The sequence below is a fragment of the Bubalus kerabau genome, chromosome 14, assembly GCF_029407905.1.
Source record: "Bubalus kerabau isolate K-KA32 ecotype Philippines breed swamp buffalo chromosome 14, PCC_UOA_SB_1v2, whole genome shotgun sequence".
NCBI lineage: Eukaryota > Metazoa > Chordata > Mammalia > Artiodactyla > Bovidae > Bubalus > Bubalus kerabau.
This window is the reverse complement of record NC_073637.1, coordinates 66,932,800-66,946,519: the sequence shown is the minus strand read 5'-3', so window position 1 is coordinate 66,946,519 and position 13,720 is coordinate 66,932,800. Positions and strand designations below refer to the sequence as shown.

At 37.1% G+C, this 13,720-nt stretch overlaps 1 protein-coding gene across 13 annotated transcripts in view; it reads left to right on the top strand.

The window, feature by feature from the left end:
• The window catches only part of VPS13B (vacuolar protein sorting 13 homolog B), an 851,071-nt gene that overhangs the window by 617,164 nt on the left and 220,187 nt on the right, over nt 1–13,720 (top strand). For 12 of the 13 annotated variants that reach the window (XM_055546536.1, XM_055546537.1, XM_055546534.1 and 9 more), the window contains one exon: nt 4,365–4,502. In XM_055546536.1, the coding sequence (XP_055402511.1) occupies nt 4,365–4,502 (138 nt within the window). Of the gene's footprint in view, nt 1–4,364; nt 4,503–6,558; nt 7,167–13,720 lie in introns of those variants that run through there. The other variant, XM_055546545.1, reaches the window with a different exon arrangement.

Below are 13,720 nucleotides of genomic sequence, written 5' to 3'. Positions count from 1 at the left end.
GGGAAAATCTGCAGAGAAGGAAATGGCAACCCATTCCAGTGTTCTTGCCTGGGAAATCCCATGGACAGAGGAGCCTAATGGGCTACAGTCCATGGGGTCACAAGAGTCGGACATGACTGAGCAACTAACACACTCTTACCTATCATACATAGTATCAATATCAATTTTTCTTTCTCCCCCACACAAGATATTACATATTTTAAGTTTTTGCTTATCTGTCGAGTGAAAAAAAATTTGTTTCTTGTTTTAAATAAGCTTAATTAATAGTGGACATGAGCTTGGGTAGGCTCTGGGAGTTGGTGATGGACAGGGAGGCCTGCTGTGCTGCAGTTCACGGGGACGCAAAGAGTTGGACACAACTGAGCGACTGAACTGAATTAATAGTGAGACTGAGGAGTTTTTTTCCTTTTTCATAAAACAGTGTTCTCCAGAAGGGTTAAATAGCTAAAGGTAAAAACAGATCTTAGAAATCCTTCAATAGACTATGGGAAAATATATACTCTACCTAGGGATAAATCCGTAAGATATGTTAATAATTTTTTACCTAAAGCCTCTTGATGAAGTGAAAGTGGAGAGTGAAAAAGTTGGCTTAAAGCTCAACATTCAGAAAACGAAGATCATGGCATCTGGTCCCACCACTTCATGGGAAGTAGATGGGGAAACAGTGGAAACAGTGTCAGACTTTATTTTTCTGGGCTCCAAAATCACTACAGATGATGACTGCAGCCATGAAATTAAAAGACGCTTACTCCTTGGAAGGAAAGTTATGACCAACCTAGATAGCATATTCAAAAGCAGAGACATTACTTTGCCAACAAAGGTCCGTCTAGTCAAGGCTATGGTTTTTCCTGTGGTCATGTATGGATGTGAGAGTTGGACTGTGAAGAAGGCTGAGCGCTGAAGAATTGATGCTTTTGAACTGTGATGTTGGAGAAGACAAGTCTTGAGAGTCCCTTGGACTGCAAGGAGATCCAACCAGTCCATTCTGAGGGAGATCAGCCCTGGGATTTCTTTGGAAGGAATGATGCTAAAGCTGAAACTCAGGTACTTTGGCCAGCTCATGCGAAGAGTTGACTCATTGGAAAAGACTCTGATGCTGGGAGGGATTGGGGGCAGGAGGAGAAGGGGATGACAGAGGATGAGATGGCTGGATGGCATCACTGACTCGATGGACGTGAGTCTGGGTGAACTCTGGGAGTTGGTGATGGACAGGGAGGCCTGGTGTGCTGCGATTCATGGGGTCACACAAAGTCAGACACGACTGAGCAACTGATCTGATCTGATCTGATTCAGAAGTATGCATGTAAGCATCAGGATATAACTATAAGGCAACTAACATACCAGGAAATAACTTTTGCTACACATGGCAAACAAATCATTAACACCCATAATACATAAGGAGTTTCTACAAATCCGTAAGAAAACCCAATTGAAAAATGAGTATTTATTTTTAGAAGAACCCTAAATGACCAATAAATGAAAAAATATTCAACCTTTGTTATTTACTACTAGCATAAAATGTTGTCTTACTATGTCAATACGTATAAATCTTGATTCTTTTAAACATTGTATGGGTTATTGTTTTTTATTTAAATATTAATCCATTGATGGATGTCTTAGTTCTTTCCTACTTTTTACTATGATAAACAATTCTACAATGAATTTGTATGTGTGTGTGTTAACGTTTGTTTGGTTGCTAAGTCATGTCCAACTCTTTGGGACCCCAGGGACTGCTGCACTCCAGGTTTCCCTGTCCTTCACTATCTCCCAGAGTTTGCTCAAACTCATGTCCATTGAGTCAATGATGCCATTCAACCATCTCATCCTCTGTCACCCTCTTCTCCTCCTGCCCTCAATCTTTCCCAGCATCACTGTCTTTTGAGTTGGCTCATCACTTCAGGTGGTGAAAGTATTGGAGCCTCAGCTCCAGCCTCAGCTCCAGCATCCAATGATTATTCAGGGTTGATATCCTTTAGGATTGACTAGTTTGATCTCCTTATTGTCCAAGGTCATCTCTTAAGTCTTCTCCAGCACCACAGTTCTAAAGCATCAATTCTTTGGTGCTCAGCCTTCTATACGGTCCAACTCTCACATCTGTACATGACTACTGGAAAAACCATAATTTTGACTTTGTGGACTTTTGTTGGCAAAGTAATGTTTCTGCTCCTTAATTTAATACGCTGTCTAGGTTTGTCATAGCTTTTCTTTCAAGGAGCAAGCATCTTTTGATTTCATGACTGCAGTCACCGTCCACAGCGATTTTGGAGCCTAAGAAAATAAAATCTGTCACTGTTTCCATTTTTACCCCATCTGTTTGCCGTGAAGTAATGGGACCGGATGCCATGGATCTTAGTTTTTTGAATGCTGAGTTTTAAGCCAGCTTTTTCACTCTCTTCTTGCATAGACAATATCAGTTTTTTTAGTCTTGGTAGGTAGAAAACTTGACTTATTTTAAAAAGGTTTTTTTTTTTTCCTTTAATTATTTCTAAGATGTAGTATCTCTAATGTTTATATTTTAACTGCTTTATGCCATTTGTTTTTCTTCATTTATTACTTGTTTATTTTCTTCATAAATAAGTGCTTTTTCTACCCTTTACCCATTTTTCTGTTAGTATCTGTATTGATTATACAAACTCTTTATATAGTCATCATATCCCTTTTCTGCCATACAAGTTTAAATATATGATTTTTATACCTTGTTATACTTATCATCCTAATTTTTACTTTCCAGGTTTTTACACATCATATTAATATTTCTACATCAGTTTAATATATTTCTGTTCATTATTTATTCAGCTACATCATTTATATGTTTTTTCCATTAGATCATTGTTTTCTCTCTAGATTGTATCATTTTCAAAATCAAGAACTATGTCTCCTCATATAGGTCTGGTACAATATCACTTTCTTGATAATAATGATTTCTTCTTAATGATGGCTACATAGGTGAGACCTAGAAATAGATGCTCAGGTCCTGACAAGCTACATAGAGCCTACAGACTGATTATAGATCCTACCAGCAATAGACTTTTGCCATCCTTTCACCAGACTTGACCATTATATTTGAACAACAGAAGAGTATAGTGTTACTGTGTAATAGCTCTACTATGCATATTCTCACTGCTTTAAATTCACTGATTATATAAAAAAGAAGAATGCACTAGTTTAGTGTTTGATCTTTACCACATAGATCTAACGTCACAATCAGTTGCTTTCAGTATTTTCTTTGAAATCACATAAAGGTTCATATGTGCCAAGTTTCATAAGGATCACATGATAAGGTCAAGAAATACAAATTCCAAGGCAGAATTTATATGCCCAGTTCACATATGACAGTAATACTGTATAACCATATGTTGAATATAATACACAGTATGTAAATGCTCTTCTTGAATGCAATCCAATCAATAAAACCTAAAATAAATAACACTTTAATAACACATTTCAAATCAACTGAAAATGGAATAGATGGACTCTATGGCAAGATCATCCCTATAAAATTGACATTGAAAGGCCATTAAAACACAGAGAGTAAAACAATCTTGAAACTAAAGAAAAACTGTGAATATTTAGAAGGTTTTAAAAAGCCTACTACATTGCATGCCAAGATATAGCAGTCGTTTTTATTTAAAGAGCTATTTCAATAAAAACTGGATTGCCAAGCATTAAAAAGTAAATTCCATTTGCCATCACCAATAACTGAAAGAAACTTTAAAAAAATATACAGTATTAACCTTAAAAAAGCTTAAAATGCACAATATTTAATAGAAAAATCAAAACTGAAAAAGTCCACTTTTAGTCATAATTGGAACTGTTGAAAGATTGACCTATTTTATCATTAAAAAAAGGTTATGGGAAAGCTACTGAAGTTAACTTCAAAAGCCTAGCAATAAAAGTGATTATAATGTCAGTAAAACTGAAACAGATCGAATAACCCATAAGTAGTACTAATCCACTGCATCTTTGAACATGTATATGCCTCTTTTTAAGCTGGAAAGGTTGCCCTTTTTTTTTCCCCCTAACTTGTTTCCAACATCCCTTTAAAAAAGAAATCTATCTATTCAACTATTAACAGTCAGCAGCTAAGTACAGAAGCTACCTTTACTCAATGGTGATATGAGCTAAGATTTGAAATATTTTTTCCTCTTTGGCCTGGTTCTGGAAAACATAGTTTCCTCAGTCTACCTTGTACAGAGAGGGCTTCTCTTTAAGTATTTATGTACTGTATGTATACAAACAAATGCAATAATGAAAGTGACATACAATATTTTAACTTTTTCTCTTGGTTATCAGCTCAAACTCTTACACCAGAATTGATGTTTCTGTTGTAATTGACATTTTCAGCTTTAATTTTGTCTCTTCAGATCCTGGGAAGACTTTGCCTGAAGCCCTTGATTATTGCACAGTTTGGCTGCAGACAGTACCTGGAGAAATAGACAGCAAAAGTGGTATTCCACCTTCACTCTTAACGCTACAAATTAAAGATTTTCTTAACGGACCAGGTAAGAAAGTCATAATTCAAACTTTTTTTTTCCTGTGAGTCTCTTAATGTATACATGGAGTCTGCTAGTAATCTTGACGTTCTTTGCCAACCATGAGTAATTTGTTTTCCAGACGTGTACTCGTCTCAGGCTAGCCATTCTAGAGATCAAAAGGCAAATATTAATATGCATTAAAATTTACCATTAGTTTGACAAAAAGCAGTTATCAGTTAAAAAAGTAGTGGCCATTTTATTTCTGCCTTTTCTACTAAGTAACTGTGGGACCTTAGGCTGTTGTCTAATCTCCTGTGCCTCAGTTTCTTTACCTGTAAATGAAGAGATAAAATAGGTAATGGATGGATAGATGGGTGAGAGCATGAATGCATAGATAGGTGGATAGGATACCTGACATACTTACACAAGACAATACACATAGGTAGATTGGATTAGGCAAATACTTACACATTTCAAATGCTTAGCAAAGTGCTTGGGACATATTAACACTCAATTTTAAATAGACAGATATAGATATCAAAGGGTATCAAGTGCTTATTATGTCCCAGGTACTAGGTACTTTATATACTTGTATAAAGCCAAGGTGTAGGCTCTATAATTATTTCCATTTTACAAATAAAGAAGCTAAGACTTAGAAAAATGAAGTCAGTTGCCTGAGATCACGGTAGCAAAAGAGCCATTCAAACTCAGGTCTTCATGACTCCAAAGACCTAGGTCACTTCTATACTGCACTGCTGCTGCTGCTGCTGCTGCTGCTAAGTCACTTCAGTCGTGTCCGACTCTGTGCGACCCCATAGACGGCAGCCCACCAGGCGCCCCATCCCCAGGATTCTCCAGGCAAGAACACTGGAGTGGGTTGCCATTTCCTTCTCCAATGCATGAAAGTGAAAAGTGAAAGTGAAGTCACTCTGTCGTGTCCAACTCTTAGCGACCCCATGGACTGCAGCCTACTAGGCTCCTCCGTCCATGGGATTTTCCAGGCAAGAGTACTGGAGTAGGGTGCCATTGCCTTCTCCGATACTGCACTAATTTTAGTATAATTAAAGGTTTTTTCTTCTTGTCTATCTCCTCCTCACGCTTTTTCTTTTTGCTGCTCTATTTCTTCCTCTTTCATCTCATGTTTTTTTAATTAATTTTTAAATTTTTAATTGGAGGATAATTCCTCTTCTTTTCTTTGTTACTCTTACATCACCTCTTTGAGATCTGAGCTGTTTATTTAACAAAAATTACTACAGTTAATTTTCCTCTTGTTGTACTCACAGGGCTGCAGAATATGTTAGTCATTAAAAGAATACCAGTTTCTTCATTAGGAGTTTAAAACTGTGGCATTATACTGTCTTAAGATCTCTAGCAATATACTGCAAGGCATGAATATTGGTGATTGAAAGCTATCCCTATGTGGACCTGATTAAGTTTGTGTGCCATAACATGCCAGTAAATTATGATTCATGACTACAAATAGAGAAAGTGGCCCACCATCAGGACTAAAGTAGACAGAGCCTGAAATCACCTCAGTTGTCACTTTCACTGGGGCTCAGTTCTTCTTGTACATGTTTATCTGATGCTGGAATTTAAAACATATAGATATATGAAGAATTAGTTCTAATTTTTAGTATCCAGATTTAGTATATAGGTGTGGTTTTAAAGAGTTGAAGGAAGGGAAGAAGCGGATGATGAAGTCTAAAGGATTCATTAAAGATGGAAGCATCCTTTGGAATGCTGGATGGTTGAAAAAGAGTGTGAGTCCTCGGTTAGTGAGTGGGAAGTACCATATTTCATTGAATTCAAGCAACCGTCAATGTAGGAAAAAACATTTTATATACTACTAAGAAAAAAAAAATACCTGCGATTTAAGCTATTATATATATATTATATATACATATATATAATATATCATATATAAATATATATTATATATATGTATATGATGTTACATATATAAATATATATTATATATGTGTATATGATGTTACATATATAAATATATATTATATATGTGTATATGATGTTACATATATAAATATGATATATATATGTATATGATGTTTCCCTGATGGCTCAGGTGGTAAAGAATCCATCTGCAACTTGGAGAAGAAAATGGCAACCCACTCCAATATTCTTGCCTGAGAAATCCCATGGACAGAGGAGCCTGGCAGACTACAGTCCATAGGGAGGCAGAGAGTCGGTAGCTTTCTTACTTCATCAGTTGCAGGACAGAAGACTGAACATGCCAGAATGAATGAAATAGGGTAAGAACATGAGTAGTTCATGGAGAAGTGATAGGGAAACTTGCATTTACTTCCTTTTTCTCTCTTTTAGTTTCAGATTTCCTTTGGTTTTAGGCAGTCTTTCACCTTTTGGCTAGAAAGTTCCCTTCTAGTTTACATTTGATTGATTTGTTTCTAAAAGGGATGGGATCTTCAAGTCAATGGTAAATTGTGTACCATATTTTTGTGGCTGTCATATAATTTGAATTTTGAGAAATATCAATGAGCAAATGAAAACTTATATGTTTATCATTCTGTCATTCAATTTGACTATGTATGACTTTTACAACATTTGTACTTTGTGTTTATTATATTTTTTAAAATTGGAAACTACATATTTGCCATTTCTAATTTTATGCCCATTCAGTAATAAAGATTGCCTATATAGGGGTTCAAACTTTTAAATTAATGAATTGAAATAGTTATTTTACAGCAGTGCTTCTCAAACTGCTGTGTGCATTTGCACATCTCTGGAATTCTGGATAAATGCAAATGTGGTTTAATAGGGATGAAATTCTATGTTTCTAACAATGAATACTGTGGATCTGGAGACTACACTTTTTTTTTTTTTTTTTAAACTTTACATAATTGTATTAGTTTTGCCAAATATCAAAATGAATCCGCCACAGGTATACATGTGTTCCCCATCCTGAACCCTCCTCCCTCCTCCCTCCCCATTCCATCCCTCTGGGTCGTCCCAGTGCACCAGCCCCAAGCATCCAGTATCATGCATCGAACCTGGACTGGCAACTCGTTTCTTACATGATATTTTACATGTTTCAATGCCATTCTCCCAAATCTTCCCACCCTCTCCCTCTCTCACAGAGTCCATAAGACTGTTCTATACATCAGTGTGGAGACTACACTTTTTGTACCAAGATTTTATATGACTCATACATTAGTAATATATATTTATATATGATTTTCTTAATACCATCAATACAATTACTGAGACTCAAACTGCAGATATTTTGGGGCATAGGAGAGTGAGAAATGATGCAAAGAATGACTTTTTAAATCTTATTTATTTATTTTGGCTACTCTGGGTCTTCACTGCTTGTGCTGGCTTCTCTAGTTGCAGGGTGTAGGCCCACCAGTGAGGCCCTGAGTGTTTTTTTTAATGATATTTTATTATGAGAAATAAAATACAATATCAAATATAAAATGGTTTAAGTTCTTCAAAGTATAAAACATTTTTTAACCAAGAGAACTATCTATCATAAATTATTTGAGGGGAGATTAGTTTGAGTTATATGTCAGTTCTGTGGGATTCCACTAGAACATTAAGCTAACAGCTTTGAACTACTCCAGAATTTGCCACCTTAAGAGAAAATTTCCTTATTATAAATAGTTTGTCATGTAAAATATGTACATAGGTGTTATTAAATAAAAATTGTTATCTCTCTGCAAACAGCTACTCTGCATTAATTTAGAGATCAATAGGAATAATGGGACATAATAAAGCATTTTTTGCTGTTCAGTTCAGTCTCTAGGTCGTGTCCCATTCTTTGCGACCCAATGAACCACAGGACACCAGGCCTCCCTGTCCATCACCAACTCCCAGAGTTCACTCAAACTCATCTCCATCGAGTCAGTGATGCCATCCAGCCATCTCATCCTCTGTCGTCCCCTTCTCCTCCTGCCTTCAGTCTTTCCCAACGTCAGGGTCTTTTCAAATGAATCAGTTCTTTGCATCAGGTGGCCAAATTACTGGAGTTTCAGCTTCAACATCAGTCCTTCCAGTGAACACCCAGGACTGATTTCCTTTAGGATGGACTGGTTGGATCTCCTTCCAGTCCAAGGGACTCTCAAGACTTGTCTTCTCCAACACCACAGTTCAAAAGCATCAGTTCTTCTGTGCTCAGCTTTCTTTATAGTCCAACTCTCACATCTATATATGACTACTGGAAGAACCATAGCCTTGACTAGACAGACCTTTGTTGGCAAAGTCAATGTCCCTGCTTTTGAATATGCTCTCTAGGTTGATCATAACTTTCCTTCCAAGGAGGAAGCATGTTTTAATATCATGGCTGCAGTCACCATCTGCAGTGATTTTGGAGCCCCCCAAAATAAAGTCAGCCACTGTTTCCGCTCTTTCCCCATCTATTTGCCATGAAGTGATGGGACCAGGTGCCATGATCTTAGTTTTCTGAATGTTGAGCTTTAAGCCAACTTTTTCACTCTCCTCTTTCACTTTCATCAAGAGACTCTTTAGTTCTTCTTCACTTTCTGCCATAAGGGTGGTGTCATCTGCGTATCTGAGGTTATTGATATTTCTCCCGGCAATCTTGATTCCAGCTTGTGCTTCATCCACCCCAGCATTTCTCATGATGTACTTTGCATAGAATTTAAATAAGCAGGGTGACAATATACAGCCTTGATGGACTCCTTTTCCTATTTGGAACCAGTCTGTTGTTCCATGTCCAGTTCTAACTGTTGCTTCCTGACCTGCATAGAGGTTTCTCAAGAGGCAGGTCAGGTGGTCTGGTATTCCCATCTCCTTCAGAATTTCGACAGATTATTGTGATCCACACAGTCAAAGGCTTTGGCATAGTCAATAAAGCAGAAATAGATGTTTTTCTGGAACTCTCTTGCTTTTTCCATGATCCAGCACATGTTGGCAACTTGATGTCTTATTCCTCTGCCTTTTCTAAATCCATCTTAAACATCTGGAAGTTCACAGTTCACATATTGCTGAAGCCTGGCTTGGAGAATTTTGAGTATTACTTTATTAGTGTGTGAGATGAGTGAAATTGTGTGGTAGTTTGAGCATTCTTTGGCATTGTCTTTCTTTGGGGTTGGAATGAAAACTGACCTTTTCCAGTCCTGTGGGCACTGCTGAGTTTTCCAAATTTGCTGGCATATTGAGTGCAGCACTTTCACAGCATCCTCTTTTAGGATTTGAAATAGCTCAACTGGAATTCCATCACCTCCACTAGCTTTGTTTGTAGTGATGCTTTCTAAGGTCCACTTGAGTTCACATTCCAGGATATCTGGCTCTAGGTTATGTATTATTTTGGAGAAGGTGATGGCACCCCACTCCAAAACTCTTGCCTGGAAAATCCCGTGGACGGAGGAGCCTGTTATGCTGCAGTCCGTGGGGTCGCTGAGGGTCGGATACGACTGAGCGACTTCATTTTCACTTTTCACTTTCATGCACTGGAGAAGGAAATGGCAACCCACTCCAGTGTTCTTGCCTGGAGAATCCCAGGGACAGGGGAGCCTGGTGGGCTGCCATCTATGGGGTCGCACAGAGTCGGACACGACTGAAGCGACTTAGCAGCAGCAGCATGTATTATTTTATAGATTTTTGGCAACTCAAGGAAAAAAATATTTTTCCAGGTCTTAGGGAATACTATATTAAGAGCAATATTATTTATGCTAAGACTGGAGGAAAAAAATTCAGCTTTATATTATTCCCCAGTACCATTCTCTTCCCTTGAAAAATAAAAAGCCCTTTTTTTTAGTGTTGCAAATAATGCTTCTAAGTATTATGCAGTATTATCGTTAAGAATCTTTTGATACCATTAGTTTAATCTGTATGCACATCTTATTTAAGTATCATTCCCAAAGAATGCTTTATGTTACAACTCTAAAATAGTGTATTTTCATTTATTCCTTTCTTGCTCTTGAATTAAAGTTTCAGTAGCAATAAAAGTTATGGCCCTGAAGAGTAGAGGAAATGCTGACTATAACTACCTAACCTTACATTTTCTTCCTAAGGTGCAAACTTAACAGCTTTTGAATTCAGCCTTTCAGATTTTTTTTTAGGGATTATTTTATCTAAACAAGGTGATGCATATGCTGCTCCTTAGCATTTGTTTTTGGGAAAATAACTCAGTGTTGTTGAGTATTCCCTGATTTCCTCTGTTCACTTAATAGTACCTTAGAGCAAATGGTAGGTCCCAACTTGTATATCAAAAACCCCTTCAAAGCTCTCTCAACCCCCACCTCCTTCCTTCAGAGGCAACAATTGTACCCATTAGCAAGGTCACTGGTTTGGAGAAACCTGGAAAACAGCAGCTACCAGAAACCCACTAGAATAATATATCCAGCAGGTGATAGATTAGTTGGAACAAATTGGAACCATTGCAGTTCAGCAATCCTGGTTTCTTTCAAGCTGTTTTTAAAATGTCGTCATTTTAATACACAATCTAAGCCCCGCGGAACAGTCCACAGCAGGTTAATTTGAATCATATGATGTGTCACTGCCCTCAGCTGACATGAGCTCTATTCCATGTGTGAAGCCATAATAAATCCATTCCCAACCGAGGAAAATTCCCCGTGAGAAGGTGAACTAATCCAGGCCTCACACTGGCATGCTAGCCCTCCGTAATTGAAAGCAGGGCCACCTGTTCCCAGCACAGTTAGCCTATAGAGAAGAAATTACTGTTAGATACTTCTTATATTGAAAACTCATTCATACTTTTTGCAAATTCAAATTCAGCTGTGAACTGCTTCATATGACATCATACAGAAACTTAGGAATGTGCCCCCTTGATCCCAGTTTAAAAGTTTGTTAACTATAGGATTTCTTAACTTTGAAATGAATTTTTTTTTTTTAATTTAATGAGAGCTGACATGTGAGAAGAACTGGGAAGGGTGCAGATTTTTCTAATTAACTCAAGGTCATTTACAGAAATATTTGAACTGCCTGGTATTTTTTTCATTGTTTCTTTGCAGACATGTATTTGAATACTGTCACTGTAGCCACTAAATGACACTTAAAGGACAGCAAAGAAAAACTTGCCAAATTGGGAGAACATTCCCACATTTATGTTTTATTATAAATAATTAGTATATCACAATTTTCATATAATTTTAGGCAACATGGTTTTATCAAATTATGACTATATTTTCCTGTTTCTTTTATTTTAATATACATGGTGTCACTTGTTGAAACACATAGCCACTGATAGTTTTTCTCATAATAAAATCATTTATTTACTCTCTCCTTAACTAACCTGTTAATTCATTTATCTATGTCATTTTCAGTTTTCCTGATTTCATTCAAGCTTTGGATTGGCTTTTTTTTTCTTTGATACATATTTTCTTTCTTTTTTTTTTTTAATTTTATTTTATTTTTAAACTTTACAGTATTGTATTGGTTTTGCCAAATATTGAAATGAATCCGCCACAGGTATACATGTGTTCCCCATCCTGAACCCTCCTCCCTCCTCCCTCCCTATACCATCCCTCTGGGTCGTCTCAGTGCACCAGCCCCAAGCATCCAGTATCGTGCATCGAACCTGGACTGGCAACTCGTTTCATATATGATATTATACGTATTTCAATGCCATTCTCCCAAATCATCCCGCCCTCTCCCTCTCCCACATAGTCCAAAAGACTGTTCTATACATCAGTGTCTCTTTTGCTGTCTCGTATACAGGGTTATTGTTACCATCTTTCTAAATTCCGTATATATGCGTTAGTATACTGTATTGGTGTTTTTCTTTCTGGCTTACTTCACTATGTATAATAGGCTCCAGTTTCATCCACCTCATTAGAACTGATTCAAATGTATTCTTTTTAATGGCTGAGTAATACTCCATTGTGTATATGTACCACAGCTTTCTTATCCATTGGTCTGCTGATGGGCATCTAGGTTGCTTCCATGTCCTGGCTATTATAAACAGCACTGTGATGAACATTGGGGTACACGTGTCTCTTTCAATTCTGGTTTCCTCAGTGTGTATGCCCAGCAGTGGGATTGCTGGATCATAAGGCAGTTCTATTTCCAGTTTTTTAAGGAATCTCCACACTGTTCTCCATAGTGGCTGTACTAGTTTGCATTCCCACCAACAGTGTAAGAGGGTTCCCTTTTCTCCACACCCTCTCCAGCAATTATTGCTTGTAGACTTTTGGATCGCAGCCATTCTGACTGGCGTGAAATGGTACCTCATAGTGGTTTTGATTTGCATTTCTCTGATAATGAGTGATGTTGAGCATCTTTTCATGTGTTTGTTAGCCATCTGTATGTCTTCTTTGGAGAAATGTGTATTTAGTTCTTTGGCCCATTTTTTGATTGGGTCATTTAGTTTTCTGGAATTGAGCTGTAAGAGTTGCTTGTATATTTTTGAGATTAGTTGTTTGTCAGTTGCTTCATTTGCTATTATTTTCTCCCATTCTGAAGGCTGTCTTTTCACCTTGCTTATAGTTTCCTTTGTTGTGCAGAAGCTTTTAAGGTTAATTAGGTCCCATTTGTTCATTTTTGCTTTTATTTCCAATATTCTGGGAGGTGGGTCATAGAGGATCCTGCTGTGATGTATGTCGGAGAGTGTTTTGCCTATGTTCTCCTCTAGGAGTTTTATAGTTTCTGGTCTTACATTTAGATCTTTAATCCATTTTGAGTTTATTTTGTGTATGGTGTTAGAAAGTGCTCTAGTTTCATTCTTTTACAAGTGGTTGACCAGATTTCCCAGCACCACTTGTTAAAGAGATTGTCTTTAATCCATTGTATATTCTTTCCTCCTTTGTCAAAGATAAGGTGTCCATATGTGTGTGGATTTATCTCTGGGCTTTTTATTTTGTTCCATTGATCAATATTTCTGTCTTTGTGCCAGTACCATACTGTCTTGATGACTGTGGCTTTGTAGTAGAGCCTGAAGTCAGGTAGGTTAATTCTTCCAGTTCCATTCTTCTTTCTCAAGATCGCTTTGGCTATTCGAGGTTTTTTGTATTTCCATACAAATTGTGAAATTATTTGTTCTAGCTCTGTGAAGAATACCGTTGGGAGCTTGATAGGGATTGCATTGAATCTATAAATTGCTTTGGGTAGTATACTCATTTTCACTATATTGATTCTTCCAATCCATGAACATGGTATATTTCTCCATCTGTTAGTGTCCTCTTTGATTTCTTTCACCAGTGTTTTATAATTTTCTATATATAGGTCTTTAGTTTCTTTAGGTAGATATATTCCTAAGTATTTTATTCTTTCCCTTGCAATGGTGAATG